The sequence below is a fragment of the Symphodus melops genome, assembly GCF_947650265.1.
Source record: "Symphodus melops genome assembly, chromosome: 1".
NCBI lineage: Eukaryota > Metazoa > Chordata > Actinopteri > Labriformes > Labridae > Symphodus > Symphodus melops.
The window spans coordinates 2169709-2191233 of NC_136691.1; the positions used below are offsets into that span (position 1 = coordinate 2169709).

General features: G+C 44.6%; 1 protein-coding gene across 1 annotated transcript; it reads right to left on the reverse strand.

The window, feature by feature from the left end:
• Positions 1-6257: 6257 nt before the first annotated feature.
• Positions 6258-17968, reverse strand: LOC306833252 (uncharacterized protein). Its single transcript, XM_079358375.1, has 2 exons — positions 16233-17968; positions 6258-8477 (listed from the first exon to the last, which is right to left on the reverse strand). Exons 1-2 carry the CDS (start codon positions 17906-17908, stop codon positions 6755-6757), a joined length of 3399 nt encoding a protein of 1132 aa, XP_079214501.1. The 5' UTR covers positions 17909-17968; the 3' UTR covers positions 6258-6754.
• Positions 17969-21525: the final 3557 nt, after the last annotated feature.

The following is a 21525-nucleotide window of genomic DNA, read 5'->3' on the forward strand; positions in this document are numbered from 1 at the left end:
AGTTTGTTCGTTCCATAACACCCAGGGAGCTGTGTGTTCAGACCCAGCTGGCGCACCCCCGCACTCTGCAGGAGGCGCAGGAGCTGGCGTTGGAGAGAGAAATTATTGGAAGGCCCGCAGGATGTGACCACAATGACGGTGGACCTGCCGTGAGATCTGCGGCTCAAGTGAATCCAGCCCAAGAGAAGCCAGTTTGGGCCACTGAGTTGACTGAACTGGTCCGGGCCGTGTCGCTGCAACCACTACGCAACGATACCCACCCTCGTCGCAGTCCCCCTGTCTGTTGGGTGTGTGGTCAGGTTGGCCACATCAGCGTGAGGTGCCCTAGGCGGGCTGATGATCAGCGAAACGGCCCAGGGTCTGCGTAGACGGGACGGTGCAGACCCTTGCCCCTGTGTCCCGCATTGTACGGACGGTGGAGCCCAGCAACACAGACGGGAGAACCTGGATCTACTCCCTCCAGAAGCAGATGACACCATTGAGTCGGCAAGGGTGGTGGGCTGGACTCACTCGGGCGACTTCTGCCATGTCCCTGTTACCCTGGCGGAGACCCAGCGCATAGCCCTTGTTGATACGGGCTCCACTGCGACGCTGGTGAGACCGGCGTAAAAGCCCTGTGTTGAATTAACTACCACAGAGTTGATGTCAACACTTTTTCAGGGTTTATATAGCTCCACACTTTTTTAGAGTCAAATTAACACAAGATTAAATCAGTGTTTCAAATAATTAGTTATTAAACAGCAGGCAACCACTATTCAATTACAAGCAAACAATGAAGGTGCAGTGAGAAAAAAAACAAAAAAAAAAACACTTTTACTTCAACATCAAAATTTAAACATAAAAACACTATCACCGCTAAAAGGTTTAAAAGTTATTAGTATTCATTGATGGCTTAATGATAAGGGTTAGCTAACAACAAGATATAGCTCGCTAACATTAGTAATGTGCAAATTATTTAATAAAACAATGTAACAAAACGTCAACATCTCTTAAGCTTGTGTTAACCACAGACCTTATTTCAGGAATCTAACCACCAACCCAATAGAGTCAGGAAACCATGCCGCTAACATGCTAACTCACTTCCTGGTTTTAGGACTCATTCCTGTGCCAGTCTATAGTAAGTCATTATAGGGTCATTTTGTGACCATTTTGTTTATGTTTAAAACAAAAAATTATTTAAATGATGCTGATGATGTCATGTTATTACAACTTAAAACAAAATGAGATCAAAGGCATTCCGGAACTCTGACATCATCAAAGCCATTTAGAATCTTCATTCTGCTCCTAGAGGGACTGACTCACATTCAGTAGTTGACTGATCAGCGGTTTGAGACGAGGACAGTTCCTAGAGCCAATCTGAGAATCAACATTGTTTGAAGACAGTTCAGCAAGAACACAAACAGTGAAACAGTTAAGTCAGTGTTTCACCTGAGAACAGTAATGGAGCACTACAAATCCCACAGAAGACCAGCTACGATGCCAGAGGCTCAAAGGAGGGATAGAGCTTCTTGGCAGAACCATTGTCCATCACATCAAGGACACCCACGCCAATGGCAGGTGGTCATAGACCTCAAAAAAGAAGTAAAAGGACTGAAAATTCTTCTCGAACAGGAGAAGGCACGAAACAAAGCGGAGTATGAAAGACATACCCTAAGCAACAACATCATCGAGGAGATGGAGGAGAAACTGAAGATAGAGCATGAAGGGAAGTTAGATGGCGAAGTGGTCATCAGGATGCTCAAAGAAGTAGTCAAGTACCTGTGTCCATCCTTGTCCATGGAAGAGGACTTGTCAAGACATTTCTCCAAAACAAAGGAGGAGCTCGTAGGTGCGATTGTAGCACTCAAGAAAAAGGAAAGTGAAGCCATGGGGAAAAGGATTAAGAACAAGCTATTAGGGACCTTTAGCAGAGAGCGCAAAACTGATGACCAGACACAGGCCTTGATGAAACAGCTGGAAGAAATGACCAAAACGTGTCATGAGCTGTCCTCCAAACTGACTGCACAGGAGGAGACCAATCAGAGCCTGCAGAAGAAGGTGGAAGACCTCCAGAAGGAAATGCAACTCAAAATGCTGACACCTGACAGCCGTGAGAAGGAGCTGGAAGAAGTCACACATCTGCATCTGGAGATCATCACCAGCAGGGGGATGCAGATTGACACCCTGACTGAAGAGAAAGAGTCCCTGGAACAGGAGATGAAGGCCCTCAAAGAAGAGGCCCTCAGCAGGGATACGATAAGTAAAGCACAGCTGGAGAGCTTGAACAACCAGCTGAAAGACAAGTCAAGCAGCTGTCTGGAGCTCTCCGCAAAACTAGCATCAAACGAGGAGCTCAGTCAGATGCTGCAGAAGAAGGTGGAGAACCTGGAAGAGCACTCCAAGAGGGCTGAGACTCTCCAGAAAGAACTGGAGGAGGTCAGGCTTCAGCTTTCAGAGACATTCAGCAAGAACCAGGATCTTGCCGATAATCTGGAAACGCTGTGTGCAGACAATGAGGACCTGGAGCAGGAGATGGAGGCCCTGAAGACAGAGGTCTACAGCAACCAAGTGTCCAAAGCGCTGGAGCTAGAGGGTTTGAAGAGCAGCTGTCTTGAGCTGTCCTCCAAACTCACAGTTCAAGAGGCGACCAGTCAGGCACAGCAGAATAAGATCAAGGACCTTCAAATGCAGGAAGAAAAGCAAAGGACAATGGCGGATGGCCTCGATAAAGAACTACAGGATGTCAGGCTTCAGCTCGTAGATACAACAAACAAGGATCTGGTCACTGAGGGTCTCACACAGGAGAAGTTATCCTTGCAGCAGGAGAAGGAGGCCTTAGAGAGAGAGGCCATGGAGTCGAAGGGCTTACCAGAACATCTGCAACAAGAGATCAGCAAATTGTCAGCAGAGCAGGAAGCCCAGCAGATGCTGGAGGAGAAATCTGAGGTGCTTCAAACTGAAACGAAGCAGACACAGATCTCTCTGTGGAGGAAGATGAAGAAGGCCTTCACTCCAGCACGCTGCCGCCAATACAAGCAGCAGAAGAAGCAGATGGGGGACGGGATGTGACAACCCCTGACCCATCCCTACCCTGCCCCGCCCCGCCAACACACACAATCCCCCAACACACTGGCTGTAGCAGGCCGAGCAGTCACAGTGAACAAAGTCCTGATTGATAGGAGTGCTCCTGTTTCTTTCTGTCAGGACTTCCCATGTTTCCACTGCGTCTGTGTGGGTTTTGTCCGGGCGCTCCGGTTTCCCCACTCATTCATTTGGACTTCATTAAAAGATTTGGCACAAATTCAAAATGAAAAAAACAAAATATAATACATTCTTGAAATAATTATAATTTTTTAATAATATTTAATAATAATCTTTCTGTATAGTTGGATTTCTGTGGAGACTGTTGTTTGTTTGTACTGAGAATATTATTGTTATGACACGTTTTTTAAAATGACATTTGAAGCCATTTTAACTTTGCCAAAAAATTTTTTAAAAAAAAGAAGTTAATAAAACGACAAAAGAGAAGATGAGGAAAGCAGGACGATGTCCGCGGATAGAAGCTTAACGGTCGTGACGTCACAATCAACCGACCGCGGTGTAGCTAGCTTGTAGCATAAGGTTAGCTTTTTACTTCTTTTGAGTGCATTTTCTTTTTATGACAGTAATCTGTGCGTTTTCTTTTGTCTTGTAGTTTTCACTCCTTATTCTTATTCTCTCTCCTAAGTCTTAATGTTTATACTGTACCTATTTAAGAATATTGTTAAAGGCCAGATAGATAAATAGTCAGTCAGTATTCATTTTAATCTAAATATAACTAAAACTGCCCAGAAGTAATATTTTTACACGATGTAAATCTAAGCCTCACTCATAAATGACTTGTTAAAATCAATACCTAGACAAGCTAATGCTACTAAGGATCTGTCTGTATCAAACATCCTCCACAATATCAATGAAATAAGATATTTTTTCAATAATTAAGTTTAATTAATTAATACTGTAAATCAATAAATATTATTAAACTGAGTTCAAAAAACCTCGGAGCACCACCCTGTAAACAGGGAACAACCAAAATATTACAAATATCAGTCTCAAATGACTTAATGACATACCAATATCATCAATAATTAATAATCTGTATTTAATTGAAGGTGTGAAATCCGAACACAAAGCCCTTTCACCCAGCCTAAGTCACAATGCAAATCCACAGTAATCACAAACAACTGCTCTTTAAATTATAACAGAATTTATCTAACAAAGAAACATCAAGTTAATCAATGAAACTCAATCAAACAACAACTGTTATAAACTAAACAACAGAGACAAACATAAACAAACAAGCATGATGTGTGTGTGTGTGTGTGTGTGTGTGTGTGTGTGTATGTGTGAGTGTGTGTGTGTGTGTGAGTGTGTGTGTGTGTGAGTGAGAGAGAGAGAAAGAGAGAGATCAAAATGGCAGCGTGACCACGTGTGGTCACGTGATGGCGGACACTGAACACAGGTCTCCTAACCTGGTCTATTGTCTAGAGACGGAGTCAAACTCTGTCTCTACCTGATCTATGTTTCTGCAGCGTCTGGAAAGCCACAGATCTCTATATGTGTGTGCGTCTGTCGAAAGGTGCGTGTGTGTGTGCCTAAAAGGTGGGAAGAGAGAGAGAAAAGAACGCACCTCAGAAGCTCAATCGCAGCCTGGAACTCACACACAACTCAGAGCATAGTTTACTTCACTACCAGAAGCCAGTGGCCGGATTCTTATCAGACGGCGTTCACACTAGTCTTTCTGATAATGAGTCTATTACCCGGTTATGACGCGAGAGTTCACAGAGAAACACACGGGACGTAGCGGCGCAAATAAAGAAGACAAAAGAGGTTTTACTCTCATAAAACCCAAGACGCAGTGGTCAAACACCAAACAAATATTATCACAGTTTCACAATAATAACTCAGTTATTAAACACACTCTCTATATCTAACTGCACAGACCTAGCTAAGCCTCACTTGTAACCGTTTTGTCCACGGTTGATGAAGGAAGAAAAGGAGTCCTCGGACCGATCTTTAGCCGTCTCCCTGCAGTTGTATGGTGATGGCAGCGCGTCCAAGGGGTTGAGCAGGGCCGTGGTGTCCTCCGTCGAGCGAGGTGATCTCCGTGGATGTCCTTTCTTTAAAGGACGGAACGACACGTAATCCTTACGATCTCTCTCAATACCGTTTTAATACGGGAGAAATAAGACGCTCTTCTTAGAGATACGTTCAAATGGATGATCTAAGCTCGGAATTCAGGATGTCGGTATGCTTCAAGGCCTTGGGTTAGCTGCGCGCCAAAACTTTTGAACAAAGAGAATCATGCTGTGAAAGAAACTGAACAATGAGGCACGACCGGTTTTATCCCTCCCAAACTTCACACCTATGTGTTAGGTGTGGCAAAGCCTTCTGGGAGTACCTGCAAGGCATGCTGGGATAAAGAGTCTTTTGTCATGGTTCTCCAAAGGGACACAGCCTGAACTTTGTCATCCTGGCTGGACCCAACAAAGTACTGAATTAAAAATGTAAGAGAGATAAGTGCACAGAGTGTCGATACTGTGAGAGTTTTCTGTTAGTCGACTGAAGCATAGAGGGCGCTGTGATCAGCTGCAGAGGAGGTTTACACTGCGCTGTATATCACTGTGTCATCGAGTGTGACCTTAAAGACGAAAAGGGACAAAGTCAAACTCGTGAATGAAATTAAAGGGAAACATGAAATAACAAATAATGTAAATCACAGCGACACTAAATAACCACATTACAGCTTTGGATTCTGTAAAGATGAATGAAGCTTTTATGATCACAGACTTTTCTGTCTTCTGGTCCTGACTTTGAGGAACACTCTGCAAACTTTAAAGACTCTGACTCTACTGAAATGAAAACTCAGACTTAGAGAAACAAAATGTGTTTATATTGGAGTCCCAGCTTAGTCTACCTCTGGCCCAGGCCTGAGTACGGGTCTCTCCAATCTTTACACTACAATTGGCAGAATAAGTGAAGTCTCTGATTGGTTCATCAAAACCCTGTCAAAACAAAGATTTGTTCTTATTGTCACTTTAATCTGAAGGTCTGTGTACAACGTTGTATTTAGTGTTATCATCTCAACACATGTAATTCATCATAATTAATATGGTTGGCGTCCAATTTCCACCACGAATCAAAAACAGAAAAAAGTTGTTTTGTTTTCAATGAACACAAATATCTCAACTAATCCACTTCAATGACCCCGACTCACATTTGAATAATGATCCCAACGATTTCAAACTTCAACATTTTTTAATCCAGTTAATTTGAAACAACAAAATTCATTCAGCAAAACAAAGAGATTAATCATTCTATACATTTAATTTGAGACGTTTTTTAAATCTAATGTACAAAGTGGTGAAAACATCACATCAACATGAAAGAAAAGGCCTGCTGCTTTCTCTCTTCAGACCCTTTCATTAAAACAAAAACAATCTGTACTCATTTTAAACCCGTTTAAAGTGAAGAAAAGTTGAAATGTTCATGCAGAGAAAAAGTCAAAATCCTCATGATCAGTAAAGCCTCCATGACGAAACAGAAACAGCTAAAGAGAGTTATTTAAAGAGACTCAAACATTTACAGAACAAGAGAGAAGATGTCAAAGTACCGCCCATAAAGTTTGATTGACAGGTGAACCATGTAACCACAATCAGCTCTCAGCAACAAACATGAATAATGATTAAGTTGAAGGATTAAAGTTTAACACACTGTTCCTTTAAATGACTTCTCTCTAATTCACTTTACACAACTCAGCACTAGATCCAAGATAAATATAAAGTCCAGCATGTAGAGGCTGAGTGAATGTGGTCTGGACTCTGTGGAGGAGAGTCATGGTTTTAGAGATGCTGTAGAAGGACAGAATACCTGCTCTGTGATCCAGGTACACTCCTACTCTGGAGGACTGAGGACCTGAGACAGGAGTGCAGACTTTGTTGTACCAAAAGATGTAACCGTTGTTGTAACAATATAAACTCCAAGATTTGTCATTACATCCAAACACACTCTCACCCCCTGCTCTGCTGATATTCTTGTATGTGACTGCTACAAACACTCCTCCTCTCCTCTCCACCTCCCAGTAACAACGTCCAGTCAGACTCTCTTTACTCAGGACCTGAAAACAACATCCAGTGAATCTGTCTGGGTGACTAGAATAAGACTGGATCTGATCTGTAAATGTTACTTTTCTGTTCTCATCAGATAATAACAGCTGTGTGTGTGCTGTGTTTGGATCCAGTGTGATGTCACATGAATATTGTAAGAACTCAGCTCTGGTCTTGGGCTCTGGTTCTGGTCTTGGTTCTGACAGTAAAACATCCACTTCAGTCAGTGTCTGTGAGACGTTTGTCCATTTGTCCGTCAGGACGTCCTGTAGTTTATCTCTGACTTCTGACACAGCTGCTGTCACGTCCTCAAAGTACCTCAGAGGACGGATCTTGATGCTGGATGAGTGTGTAGATTCACTGAGTGCTGACACTGAGGGGTAGTCCTGTAGAAACTGGATGTGGTCCTGTGTGAGTGACAGCTTCTCCATCTCAGCGTCTTTCCTCTTCAGCTCAGTGATCTCCTGCTCCAGCTTCTCCTGACGCTCTCTGACTCGACTCACTTCAGTTTGCTGCTGGGATCTGACCTGCTGCGTCACATAAGAGCATCTTTTCTCCATGAGACGGATCAGCTCAGTGAACATCTTCTCACTGTTCCCCACTGTTTTATCAGCAGAACCATTGATAGCCTCCACCTCCTGTTGGAGCAGCTTCACATCTTTCTCTCCGTCCTGGATTCTCTGCTGAGTGTTTAGTCGACTCACCTCGAGCTCTCTCTGCTTCTCGCTCCTTTCTGCTGCAGCTGAGACTGTGTCGTGACCTTTGTGTTCGTCCATTAAACAGAGGAGACAGATAGACTGCTGATCAGTGCGACAAAATACTTTAATTTCCTCATTATGACGAGAGCACACGTTCTCCTGGAGCTTCTTGGAGGGCTCCACCAGCTTGTGTTTTGCATAGGCAGGTAAATCATAATGAGGCTGGAGGTGATTCTCACAAAATGAGATCAAACAGAAGAGACAGGACTTACAGGCTTTCAGTTTCCGCCCGGTGCAGACATCACAGGCCACGTCTTCAGATCCAGCATAGCAGTGATCTGCAGGAGCAGCTTGGAGTCCAGTCTTCTTCAGCTGCTCCACTAAACCAGCTAACATGGTGTTTTTCTTCAGGACAGGCCTCGGTATGAATTCCTCTCTGCACTGAGGACAGGTATAGACTGCCTTATAGTCCTCTGTATCCCAGTGATCTTCAATACAGTTCATACAGTAGCTGTGTCCACAGGTAAGAGTCCTCGGGTCCTTCAGGAGATCCAGACAGATGGAACAAGAGAAGGATTCCCGGTCCAGCTGAACTCCTTTCTGCGCCATTTCTCCTCTCTGTAACAACGACTGTCTGAGTTTCACTTCCTCAAAACTGGAACAAGTTTCACCTCTGATCTACAAAGCATGTGTCTGTGCATGTGACTTTGCAGTTCTTGTTGGTTACACCCATCTATAAACTGGAGATCTGAAGGGGAGGTAACCAGGAAATACTCGGTCAGAGTGCAGCAGGCTGTGTGTGAGAGCAGGAAGAAGGAGGGGTCACCAAGCTCTGCTTCACACCAGGAAGAGGAGCAGCGCTGTGAAAAGGAGAGAATCAATAAACATGTTTATAAAAATATATCACACCGTACAAAAGTACACATTTACACAATTTCCTAAGTTTCAAAATGAATAGAGGTGGAGGTAGGAAGTGCACGTCTTCTTTCACCAGTTAAGTTTCACTACAGTGAATCATTCTCTCACAAATATAAAACTATTAAACTCGTATCGAGCTCATAAAAGTGCACGAGTCAAAACACACAAGACAGTAAAAGATCTTTGAAACACATCTTTCCTCATGTGAAACAGAAGAGAACAGAACAGCTACAGACGACACAGCCCGTCTCCTGGAACACCTGCTGTTCACAAACTTCACTCTTAGCTTCCTCAAACATTCAAACTAAAGCGTGATGAAACTCTTTACGTGTTAGGAAGTTATTTCAGACATGTTAGCCGTGTTTATGAGCACAAACATTCCTAAAAAGGAGAGAAATACTCACGAGAGTGATTCAGTGATGTTTCCTCATCAAGAGCATTCAGTAGAATGAGGGAAACACCGCATGTGGGCGGAGACAAAAGCAATCGATCCCAGATAGTAAACTCAGTAGATCATAGATAAATCAAAACTTTATGTTCACAATAATGAATCAAGTAAATCGAGTCTGTTCAACAGTTTTTGATCTGTTCTTCAGTGTTTTATTCTAAACTTTTGGGTCATCACTTTTTAACTCGTCACTTTGGTGTGGCATGGTTTGTTTTAATAGAGAACAAATATTTGCCCCCCCTTTAAAATTTGAGGTTACTAAAGGTTAAACTCTGAAACCATAATCAAACTACTGTTTCACTGCCTGTAGGCTATTGTGGTTAAGTGTGTGTGTGTGTGTGTGTGTGTGTGTGTGTGTGTGTTGCCGCGGATGTGCGTCTAAAATAGCGGCTGCCGATAGAAACAACTCTGGTTGCTAAATATGAAGCTAGTGACTTTGTGAGTGTAAGATAACTTTTCAGAACTACATGGTAGAGACAATAATAGTGAGAACAAACAGTGTGTAGCATGATCAACTGAGCCATAGTTTGAGACTGTGTATTAGCTGTGTAAAATGTCAAGTAGGCTATGCTAGGCTAATATGGTCTATACATGCTAATTCCCGCTTATATGCTAGCGCTACAGCCTGTCTTATCAGCTCAGTCAAAGTTAGGTCGTCTCGGTCAAGATTAAAAGAGTTTTTCTGAGTATTATGATAAAAACAGTTTGCGTAAGAGACAGTGTTGAAAGATATTGTAACGGTTCATGTTGTAAAGTCAGTAGTTGATATTGTGTTCATAATTCCGATTATGTGGAGAGTCAGTGAATGCACCAGCGAGAACGTGTTGAGTGACTGTATGAGAGAACGCTGGGTGAGAGAGTTGGGTTGTTGCGGCAAGTTATGTGTTGTTCTCTGCTGTAAAACGGCGTGGTCACGCTGTTATTTGAACACTCTCGTCGTCCTTTAACGTCCGGACGGACGCTACATTGGTGTCAGAAGTAAAGCTACGGAGTTAATTAGCCGCTAGCGTTAACTGCAGCTATGCAGCTTGCCGACAGCATGGCTTTCCTGCAAGAGTATACCAGCACTCGACCTAAAATGAAGGAGGAGGTGGCGGACAGCGACTACGGCGATATGTGGAGCCGTGATGCAGACCACATGGAGCGCCTGAGACAATCAACCAGGAGGCTAGCTGCCGATTCCAGGTTCGGCTCTTCAGGTGGGGAGGAGCAAGCTGGCGCCAACACGTGCGACTCTGCGCGGGATGGGGACGTGCGTGGCGGTACCCCCATGAGCCGGCTTCAGGTGAAAACGCAAAAGTACTCCGGTACGGCGGACTGGGTTGCCTTCCATGCCCAGTTTGAGCTGCTAGCACGTGCCATGGGCTGGTCTGAGGCGGATAAGGCACTCCAGCTTGCCCTTTGCCTCACTGATGACGCGCTGGCATGCTTGTTGCTGCTTAGTCCGGCTGAGAGGGATGACTACGGGGCTTTAGTGGGTGCCCTGCAGCGGCGTTTTGGGCAGTGCGGCCAGCCTGGGGTTGTTCGTTCTGAGCAGTCTAACCGACAGAGGCGGCCGGGGGAGCCACTTCGTTTGCTGGCTAACGACATAGAGATGCTGGCAGTGCAGACCCTTGCCCCTGTGTCCCGCATTGTACGGACGGCGGAGCCCAGCAACACAGACGGGAGAACCTGGCTCCACTCCCTCCAGAAGCAGATGACACCATTGAGTCGGCAAGGGTGGTGGGCTGGACTCACTCGGGCGACTTCTGCCATGTCCCTGTTACCCTGGCGGAGACCAAGCACATAGCCCTTGTTGATACGGGCTCCACTGCGACACTGGTGAGACCGGCGTAAAAGCCCTGTGTTGAATTAACTACCACAGAGTTGATGTCAACACTTTTTCAGGGTTTATATAGCTCCACACTTTTTTAGAGTCAAATTAACACAAGATTAAATCAGTGTTTCAAATAATTAGTTATTAAACAGCAGGCAACCACTATTCACTTACAAGCAAACAATGAAGGTGCAGTGAGAAAAAAAAAAAAAAAAAAAAAAAAACACTTTTACTTCAACATCAAAATGTAAACATAAAAACACTATCACCGCTAAAAGGTTTAAAAGTTGTTTGTATTCATTGATGGCTTAATGATAAGGGTTAGCTAACAACAAGATACAGCTCGCTAACATTAGTAATGTGCAAATTATTTAATAAAACAATGTAACAAAACGTACACATCTCTTAAGCTTGTGTTAACCGCAGACCTTATTTCAGGAATCTAATCACCAACCCATAGAGTTAGGAAACCATGCCGCTAACATGCTAACTCACTTCCTGGTTTTAGGACTCATTCCTGTGCCAGTCTATAGTAAGTCATTATAGGGTCATTTTGTGACCATTTTGTTTATGTTTGAAAAAAACAAAAAAATATTTAAATGATGCTGATGATGTCATGTTATTACAACTTAAAACAAAATGAGATCAAAGGCATTAAGGAACTCTGACATCATCAAAGCCATTTAGAGTCTTCATTCTGCTCCTAGAGGGACTGACTCACACTCAGTAGTTGACTGATCAGCGGTTTGAGACGAGGACAGTTCCTAGAGCCAATCTGAGAATCAACATTGTTTGAAGACAGTTCAGCAAGAACACAAACAGTGAAACAGTTAAGTCAGTGTTTCACCTGAGAACAGTAATGGAGCACTACAAATCCCACAGAAGGCCAGCTACGATGCCAGAGGCTCAAAGGAGGGATAGAGCTTCTTGGCAGAACCATTGTCCATCACATCAAGGACACCCACGCCATTGGCAGGTGGTCATAGACCTCAAAAAAGAAGTAAAAGGACTGAAAATTCTTCTCGAACAGGAGAAGGCGGGAAACAGAGCGGAGGATGAAAGACATACCCTAAGCAACAACATCATCGAGGAGATGGAGGAGAAACTGAAGATAGAGCATGAAGGGAAGTTAGATAGCGAAGTGGTCATCAGGATGCTCAAAGAAGTAGTCAAGTACCTGTGTCCATCCTTGTCCATGGAAGAGGACTTGTCAAGACATTTCTCCAAAACAAAGGAGGAGCTCGTAGGTGCGATTGTAGCACTCAAGAAAAAGGAAAGTGAAGCCATGGGGAAAAGGATTAAGAACAAGCTATTAGGGACCTTTAGCAGAGAGCGCAAAACTGACGACCAGACACAGGCCTTGATGAAACAGCTGGAAGAAATGACCAAAACGTGTTATGAGCTGTCCTCCAAACTGACTGCACAGGAGGAGACCAATCAGAGCCTGCAGAAGAAGGTGGAAGACCTCCAGAAGGAAATGCAACTCAAAATGCTGACACCTGACAGCCGTGAGAAGGAGCGGGAAGAAGTCACACATCTGCATCTGGAGATCATCACCAGCAGGGGGATGCAGATTGACACCCTGACTGAAGAGAAAGAGTCCCTGGAGCAGGAGATGAAGGCCCTCAAAGAAGAGGCCCTCAGCAGGGATACGATAAGTAAAGCACAGCTGGAGAGCTTGAACAACCAGCTGAAAGACAAGTCAAGCAGCTGTCTGGAGCTCTCCGCAAAACTAGCATCAAACGAGGAGCTCAGTCAGCTGCTGCAGAAGAAGGTGGAGAACCTCGAAGAGCACTCCAAAAGGGCTGAGACTCTCCAGAAAGAACTGGAGGAGGTCAGGCTTCAGCTTTCAGAGACATTCAGCAAGAACCGGGATCTTGCCGATAATCTGGAAAAGCTGTGTGCAGACAATGAGGACCTGGAGCAGGAGATGGAGGCCCTGAAGACAGAGGTCTACAGCTACCAAGTGTCCAAAGCGCTGGAGCTAGAGGGTTTGAAGAGCAGCTGTCTTGAGCTGTCCTCCAAACTCACAGTTCAAGAGGCGACCAGTCAGGCACTGCAGAATAAGATCAAGGACCTTCAAATGCAGGAAGAAAAGCAAAGGACAAGGGCGGATGGCCTCGATAAAGAACTACAGGATGTCAGGCTTCAGCTCGTAGATACAACAAACAAGGATCTGGTCACTGAGGGTCTCACACAGGAGAAGTTATCCTTGCAGCAGGAGAAGGAGGCCTTAGAGAGAGAGGCCATGGAGTCGAAGGGCTTACCAGAACATCTGCAACAAGAGATCAGCAAATTGTCAGCAGAGCAGGAAGCCCAGCAGATGCTGGAGGAGAAATCTGAGGTGCTTCAAAGTGAAACGAAGCAGACACAGATCTCTCTGTGGAGGAAGATGAAGAAGGCCTTCACTCCAGCACGCTGCCGCCAATACAAGCAGCAGAAGAAGCAGATGGGGGACGGGATGTGACAACCCCCGACCCATCCCTACCCTGCCCTGCCCCGCCAACACACACAATCCCCCAACACACTGGCTGTAGCAGGCCGAGCAGTCACAGTGAACAAAGTCCTGATTGATAGGAGTGCTCCTGTTTCTTTCTGTCAGGACTTCCCATGTTTCCACTGCGTCTGTGTGGGTTTTGTCCGGGCGCTCCGGTTTCCCCACTCATTCATTTGGACTTCATTAAAAGATTTGGCACAAATTCAAAATAAAAAAACCAAACTATAATAAATTCTTGAAATAATTATTCTTTCTGTATAGTTGGATTACTGTGGAGACTGTTGTTTGTTTGTACTGAGAATATTATTGTTGTGACACATTTTTTAAAATGACATTTGAAGCCATTTTAACTTCGCCCAAAAAAAAAAAAAAGAAGTTAATAAAAGGACAAAAGAGAAGATGAGGAAAGCAGGACGATGTCCGCGGTTCATGTAATATCTTTACACGATGTAAATCTAATCCTCACTCATAAATTACTTGTTAAAATCAATACCTAGACAAGCTAATGCTACTAAGGATCTGTCTGTATCAAACATCCTCCACAATATCAATGAAATAAGATATTAATAAGAGTCTAATTTGTAGTTTTAAAATCCGATGCATGTTGATTGAAGCAGGTCTCGTTGGTGTGTAGCACATGTCCTCCATATTGTGTTTCCTTCTCTGAAAACTGCAGCTCAAATGGTCCTCCAAAGATTCTCCATTAAGGAGTTGATGGCTTTGGGTATTTTAATAAAGAAAACCGAGAAAAATAAGCAGTAGCATATTTTTAGAAACAAAAAACAATGGGTCTGGTGCATGAGTGTGTAAGTGGAGCATTGGAACCACTTGGACATGTGGGTTCATGTATTTAGTGTGGCCTTAAAGTTCATACAGATCAGTTAACTCTTTGTTGTGGGTCTGCTAGCTGGTGGGCCCTCCCACATGAGAGACTTACCTGCACTGGTTGCTGGTTTGTGGCTGTCCTTTGTCGTCCTACCTGCACTGTAGCTCCGTGGTTGACCCTTTTCCGTGCCGCCACAAAGACATGGGAAGCTTCAGCGTAAAAGCCCTGTGTTGAATTAACTACCACAGAGTTGATTTCAACACTTTTTCAGGGTTTATATAGCTCCACACTTTGTTAGAGTCAAATTAACACAAGATTAAATCAGTGTTTCAAATAATTAGTTATTAAACAGCAGGCAACCACTGAAGCAAACAAGCAAACAATGAAGGTGCAAAATGTAAACGTAAAAACGCTATCATTGCTAAAAGGTTTAGAAGTTATTTGTATTCATTGATGGCTTAATGATAAGGGTTAGCTAACAACAAGATACAGCTCGCTAACATTAGTAATGTGCAAATTATTTAATAAAACAATGTAACAAAACGTACACATCTCTTAAGCTTGTGTTAACCACAGACCTTATTTCAGGCTGTGTCCGATTACGTCACACCGGCGCGTGTCCCAATTCAGCGGCTCCCTCGAATGCCGCCGAGAAATGCAGCCTTCCTTTCCCCGATTTTGGAGGCTTCAACGGTCGGATCCTTTGCAGCCTTCCCTTCCCAAGATGCATTGCCCGCAACGGTAAACATCAACAATGGCATCCACGGCAAACCCAACCCAGACCTCCGCAGCTGATACGAATTTTACTTTTAAATGCAAGTATTATATTTCTTCTAATTTATTTCAAAAGCCTGATATGTGTTGATTCCTGCTCACTGATGATGCGGGAGCTGTAACGTTAATGCTGTACCATACTCTTACAGGGCATACAGGTAAGCAACACTAGCTCTGGCTATACTATACTCTTTAACTGAAAATGTACTCATTAACCTATTACACAGTTTGAAAACTCTGACTCTACTTAAATGAAAACTCAGACTTAGAGAAACAAAATGTGTTTATATTGGAGTCCCAGCTTAGTCTACCTCTGGCCCAGGCCTGAGTACGGCTCTCTCCAATCTTTACACCACAATTGGCAGAATAAGTGAAGTCTCTGATTGGTTCATCAAAACCCTGTCAAAATAAAGATTTGTTCTTATTGTCACTTTAATCTGAAGGTCTGTGTACAACGTTATATTTAGTGTTATCATCTCAACACATGTAATTCATCATAATTAATATGGTTGGCGTCCAATTTCCACCACGAATCAAAAACAGAAAAAAGTTATTTTGTTTTCAATGAACACAAATATCTCAACTAATCCACTTCAATGACCCCGACTCACATTTGAATAATGATCCCAACGATTTCAAACTTCAACATTTTTTAATCCAGTTAATTTGAAACAACAAAATTCATTCAGCAAAACAAAGAGATTAATCATTCTATACATTTAATTTGAGACGTTTTTTAAATCTAATGTACAAAGTGGTGAAAACATCACATCAACATGAAAGAAAAGGCCTGCTGCTTTCTCTCTTCAGACCCTTTCATTAAAACAAAAACAATCTGTACTCATTTTAAACCCGTTTAAAGTGAAGAAAAGTTGAAATGTTCATGCAGAGAAAAAGTCAAAATCCTCATGAGCAGTAAAGCCTCCATGACGAAACAGAAACAGCTAAAGAGAGTTATTTAAAGAGACTCAAACATTTACAGAACAAGAGAGAAGATGTCAAAGTACCGCCCATAAAGTTTGATTGACAGGTGAACCATGTAACCACAATCAGCTCTCAGCAACAGACATGAATAATGAATAAGTTGAAGGATTAAAGTTTAACACACTGTTCCTTTAAATGACTTCTCTCTAATTCACTTTACACAACTCAGCACTAGATCCAAGACAAATATAAAGTCCAGCATGTAGAGGCTGAGTGAATGTGGTCTGGACTCTGTGGAGGAGAGTCATGGTTTCAGAGATGCTGTAGAAGGACAGAATACCTGCTCTGTGATCCAGGTACACTCCTACTCTGGAGGACTGAGGACCTGAGACAGGAGTCTGGACTTTGTTGTACCAAAAGTTATACCTGTTGTTGTCACAATATAACATCCAAGATTTGTCATTAAATCCAAACACACACTCTCTCCCTGCTCTGCTGATATTCTTGTATGTGACTGCTACATGAACTCCTTCTCCTCTCCTCTCCACCTCCCAGTAACAACGTCCAGTCAGTCTCTCTTTACTCAGGACCTGAGGCCATCCAGTGAATCTGTCTGGGTGACTAGAATAAGACTGGATCTGACCTGTAAATGTTACTTTTCTGTTCCCATCAGATAATAACAGCTGTGTGTGTGCTGTGTTTGGATCCAGTGTGATGTCACATGAATATTTTAAGAACTCAGCTCTGGTCTTGGGTTCTGGTTCTGGTTCTGGTTCTGACAGTAAAACATCCACTTCAGTCAGTGTCTGTGAGATGTTTGTCCATTTGTCTGTCAGGACGTCCTGTAGTTTATCTCTGACTTCTGACACAGCTGCTGTCACGTCCTCAAAGTACCTCAGAGGACGGATCTTGATGCTGGATGAGTGTGTAGATTCACTGAGTGCTGACACTGAGGGGTAGTCCTGTAGAAACTGGATGTGGTCCTGTGTGTGTGACAGCTTCTCCATCTCAGCGTCTTTCCTCTTCAGCTCAGTGATCTCCTGCTCCAGCTTCCCCTGACGCTCTCTGACTCGACTCACTTCAGTTTGCTGCTGGGATCTGACCTGCTGCGTCACATCAGAGCGTCTTTTCTCCATGAGACGGATCAGCTCAGTGAACATCTTCTCACTGTTCCTCACTGTTTTATCAGCAGAGCCATTGATAGCCTCCACCTCCTGATGGAGCAGCTTCACATCTTTCTCTCCGTCCTGGATTCTCTGCTGGGTGTTTAGTCGACTCACCTCGAGCTCTCTCTGCTTCTCGCTCCTTTCTGCTGCAGCTGAGACTGTGTCGTGACCTTTGTGGTCGTCCATTAAACAGAGGAGACAGATAGACTGCTGATCAGTGCGACAAAATACTTTCATTTCCTCATTATGACGAGAGCACACGTTCTCCTGGAGCTTCTTGGACGGCTCCACCAGCTTGTGTTTCTTCAGTGGAGGTACTTCATAATGAGGCTGGAGGTGATTCTGACAGTAAGAGGCCAGACACTGCAGACAGGACTTACAGGCTTTCAGTTTCCTCCCGGTGCAGACATCACAGGCCACGTCTTCAGATCCAGCATAGCAGAGATCTGCAGGAGCAGCTTGGAGTCCAGTCTTCTTCAGCTGCTCCACTAAACCTGCTAACATGGTGCTTTTCTCCAGGTCAGGCCTCTCTCTGAAGGTCTTCCTGCATTGAGGACAGCTGTAGTTTTTCTTGTCCTCCTCTTTATCCCAGTGGCTTTCAATACAGTTCATGCAGTAGCTGTGTCCACAGCTAAGAGTCCTCGGATCCTTCAGGAGATCCAGACAGATGGAACATGAGAAGGATTCCCGGTCCAGCTGAACTCCTTTCTGCGCCATTTCTCCTCTCTGTAACAACGACTGTCTGAGTTTCACTTCCTCAAAACTGGAACAAGTTTCACCTCTGACCTACAAAGCATGTGTCTGTGCAGTGACTGTGGAGCTCTTGTTGGTTATAGTCATCTATAAATTGTAGATCTGAAGCGGAGGGAACCAGGAAATACTCGGTCAGGGTGCAGCAGGCTGTGTGTGAGAGCAGGAAGAAGGAGGGGTCATCAAGCTCTGCTTCACACCAGGAAGAGGAGCAGCGCCGTGAAAAAGAGAGAATCAATAAACATGTTTATAAAAATATATCACACTGTACAAAAGTACATATTTACACAATGTCTTCAGTCTCAAAATGAATAGAGGTGGAGGTAGGAAGTGCATGTCTCCTTTCCCCAGTTTAGTTTCACTACAATGAATCATTCTCTCACAAATATAAAACTATTAAACTCGTATCGAGCTCATAAAAGTGCACGAGTCAAAACACACAAGACAGTAAAAGATCTTTGAAACACATCTTTCCTCATGTGAAACAGAAGAGAACAGAACAGCTACACACGACACAGCCCGTCTCCTGGAACACCTGCTGTTCACAAACTTGACTCTTAGCTTCCTCAAACATTCAAACTAAAGCGTGATGAAACTCTTACGTGTTAGGAAGTTATTTCAGACATGTTTAGCCGTGTTTATGACCACAAACATTCCTGAAAAGGAGAGAAATACTCACGAGAGTGATTCAGTGATGTTTCCTCATCAAGAGCATTCAGTAGAATGAGGGAAACACCGCATGTGGGCGGAGACAAAAGCAATCGATCCCAGATAGTAAACTCAGTAGATCACAGATAAAGGTCACAAAAACTTTATGTTAACAACAATGAATCAAGTAAATCGAGTCTATTCAACAGTTTTTGATCTGTTCTTCAGTGTTTTATTCTAAACTTTTGGGTCATCACTTTTTAACTCGTCACATTGGTGTGGCATGGTTTGTTTTAATAGAGAACAAATATTTGCCCCACCTTTAAAATTTGAGGTTACTAAAGGTTAAACTCTGAAAACATAATCAAACTACTGTTTCACTGCCTGTAGGCTATTGTGGTTAAGTGTGTGTGTGTGTGTGTGTGTGTGTGTGTGTGTGTGTGTGTGTGTTGACGGTTGCAGATAGAAACAACTCTGGTTGCTAAATATGAAGCTAGTGACTTTGTGAGTGTAAGATAACTTTTCAGAGCTACATGTTAGAGACAATAATAGTGAGAACAAACGGTGTGTAGCATGATAAACCAAGCCATAGTTTGAGACTGTGTATTAGCTGTGTAAAATGTCAAGTAGGCTATGCTAGGCTAATATCAAGGTTCAAGGTTCTTTATTTGTCAAATATGCCACATGTTAAACATACAGGACAGATGAAATTGCATTCCCCCCCCCCAGTGCAAACCTGCAGTGCATAAAAGAGCACTAAAGAAAAAACTAGCAATACTGTACAACAAATAACTTAACTAAAGACATTTGGACAACAAATAACGAACAACAGACAATCGACAGACAAGGCACTTGTGAGTGTTTCGCTTTGAGGTAGAATGTGGATAAATTACTATGAGGTAGATAAATTACAGTATTAACAATATAAACAGAGTGCAGATTAAAAATACAAAGTTAAAGTGAGGTAGTGTGCAATAGTGCAATAGCATAGTCAATACAGTTCAATAACGGCTGTGCAGAGTTTTTAGGGTGCGTGAATTAGTGGAGCATGCGGGGGGTGGAGGAGGGGGGTGATGCCAGGTCCTGTAGGGGCAGACTGTGGCAGGATGAAGGGGGGGGGATGGGGGGCAGAGGGGGCAGAGGGGTGAGGGAGGGTAGTGATGGGGATGGAGGGCAGAGGAGGCAGAGGGATGAAGGAGGGTAGAGAACTGAGGGCAGAGGGTGGAGGAGGCGGAGGGGGGATGGGGGCAGGGGCAGGAAAGGGGATGAGTGGACGAAAGGGGGGGAGGGCAGGGAGGGAGTTGAGTCTCCTGACTGCCTGGTGGAATAAACTGTTCTTGAGCCTGCTGGTTCGAGCACGGAGACTCCGCAGTCTCTTCCCAGACGGCAGCAGGCTGAAGAGGCTGTAGGACGGGTGGGTGGGGTCACCTGCAATCCTGGTGGCTTTGCGGGTGAGACGTGAGTTGTAAATGTCCAGAAGGGGGGGAAGAGAGACACCAATGATCTTCTCAGCTGCTCTCACGATGCGCTGCAGAGTCTTACGGCAGGACACGGTGCAGGCGCCGTACCACACGGTGATGCAGCTGGACATGATGCTCTCAATGGTGCCTCTGTAGAACGTGTGCAGGATGGAGGATGGGGCTCTCGCTCTCCTCAGTTTGCGGAGGAAGTAAAGGCGCTGGTGAGCTTTTTTGGCCAGTGATGCGGAGTTGAGGCTCCAGGACGGGTCTTCGGAGATGTGCACACCCAGGAACTTGGTGCTGCTCACCCTCTCCACTGCAGCACCGTCGATGGTCAGAGGAGCATGCTGGGTGTGCGTTCTCCTGAAGTCCACAACAATCTCCTTCGTCTTCTCCACGTTCAGATGGAGATTATTGTCTTTGCACCACGAGGCCAGTCTGCTCACCTCACTCCTGTAGATTGACTCATCGTTGTTATTGATGAGACCCACCACAGTCGTGTCGTCCGCAAACTTAACGAAGAGGTTGGAGCTGGAAGATGGGGCGCAGTCATGGGTCAGCAGAGTGAAGAGGAGGGGGCTCAGCACACATCCTTGGGGGGCCCCCGTGTTCATCATGATGGTGCTGGAGGTGTTGCTGCCGACCCGGACTGCCTGTGGTCTCCCTGTCAGGAAGTCCAGCAGCCAGTTGCACATGGAGGTGCTTAGGCCCAGGTTGTCCAGTTTGTGGATGAGCTGCTGCGGGATGATAGTGTTGAATGCTGAGCTGAAGTCGATGAACAGCATTCTGACGTGGGCGTCCTTGGTCTCCAGGTGGGTGAGGGCTGAGTGGAGGGCAGTGGAGATGGCGTCATCAGTCGATCGGTTAGGCCGATATGCAAACTGGTAGGGGTCCAGGGTGGAGGGGAGGGCAGACTTGATGTGCTGCATGACCAGCCGCTCGAAGCACTTCATGAGGATGGGGGTTAGTGCGACCGGGCGGTAGTCATTGTAGCAGGATGGAGACGACTTCTTGGGGACCGGGATGATGGTGGTGGCTTTGAAGCATGTGGGGACAACAGCTTGGCTCAGTGACGTGTTGAAGATGTCGGTGAGGACATCTGTGAGCTCCTCAGCACAGTCTCTCAGGACACGACCTGGGATGTTGTCAGGACCTGGTGCTTTCCGTGCATTTGTTCTCTTGAGGGATCGCTTCACGCTATCCCGGGAAAGCGTCAGTACCTGGTCGCCAGGAGAAGGTGGCGTCTTCTGTGCTGGGGTGCTATATGGTCTATACATGCTAATTCCCGCTTATATGCCTCCCGCTTATATGCTAGCGCTACAGCCTGTCTTATCAGCTCAGTCAAGATTAAAAGAGTTTTTCAGAGTATTTTGATAAAAAGAGTTTGCGTAAGAGACAGAGTTGAAACATATTGTAACGGTTCATGTTGTAAAGTCAGGAGTTGACAATGTGTTCATAATTCCGATTATGTGGAGA

Excerpts from the sequence above, each read along its gene's own strand:
- LOC306833252 (XM_079358375.1), bottom strand. The coding sequence starts at position 17,908 with ATGGCGCAGAAAGGAGTTCAGCTGGACCGGGAATCCTTCTCATGTTCC. Across the intron at positions 8,478-16,232 it reads GAGTTGTGTAAAGTGAATTA|TTTTGAGGAAGTGAAACTCA; the intron begins GAGAGAAGTCAT and ends AACTTGTTCCAG.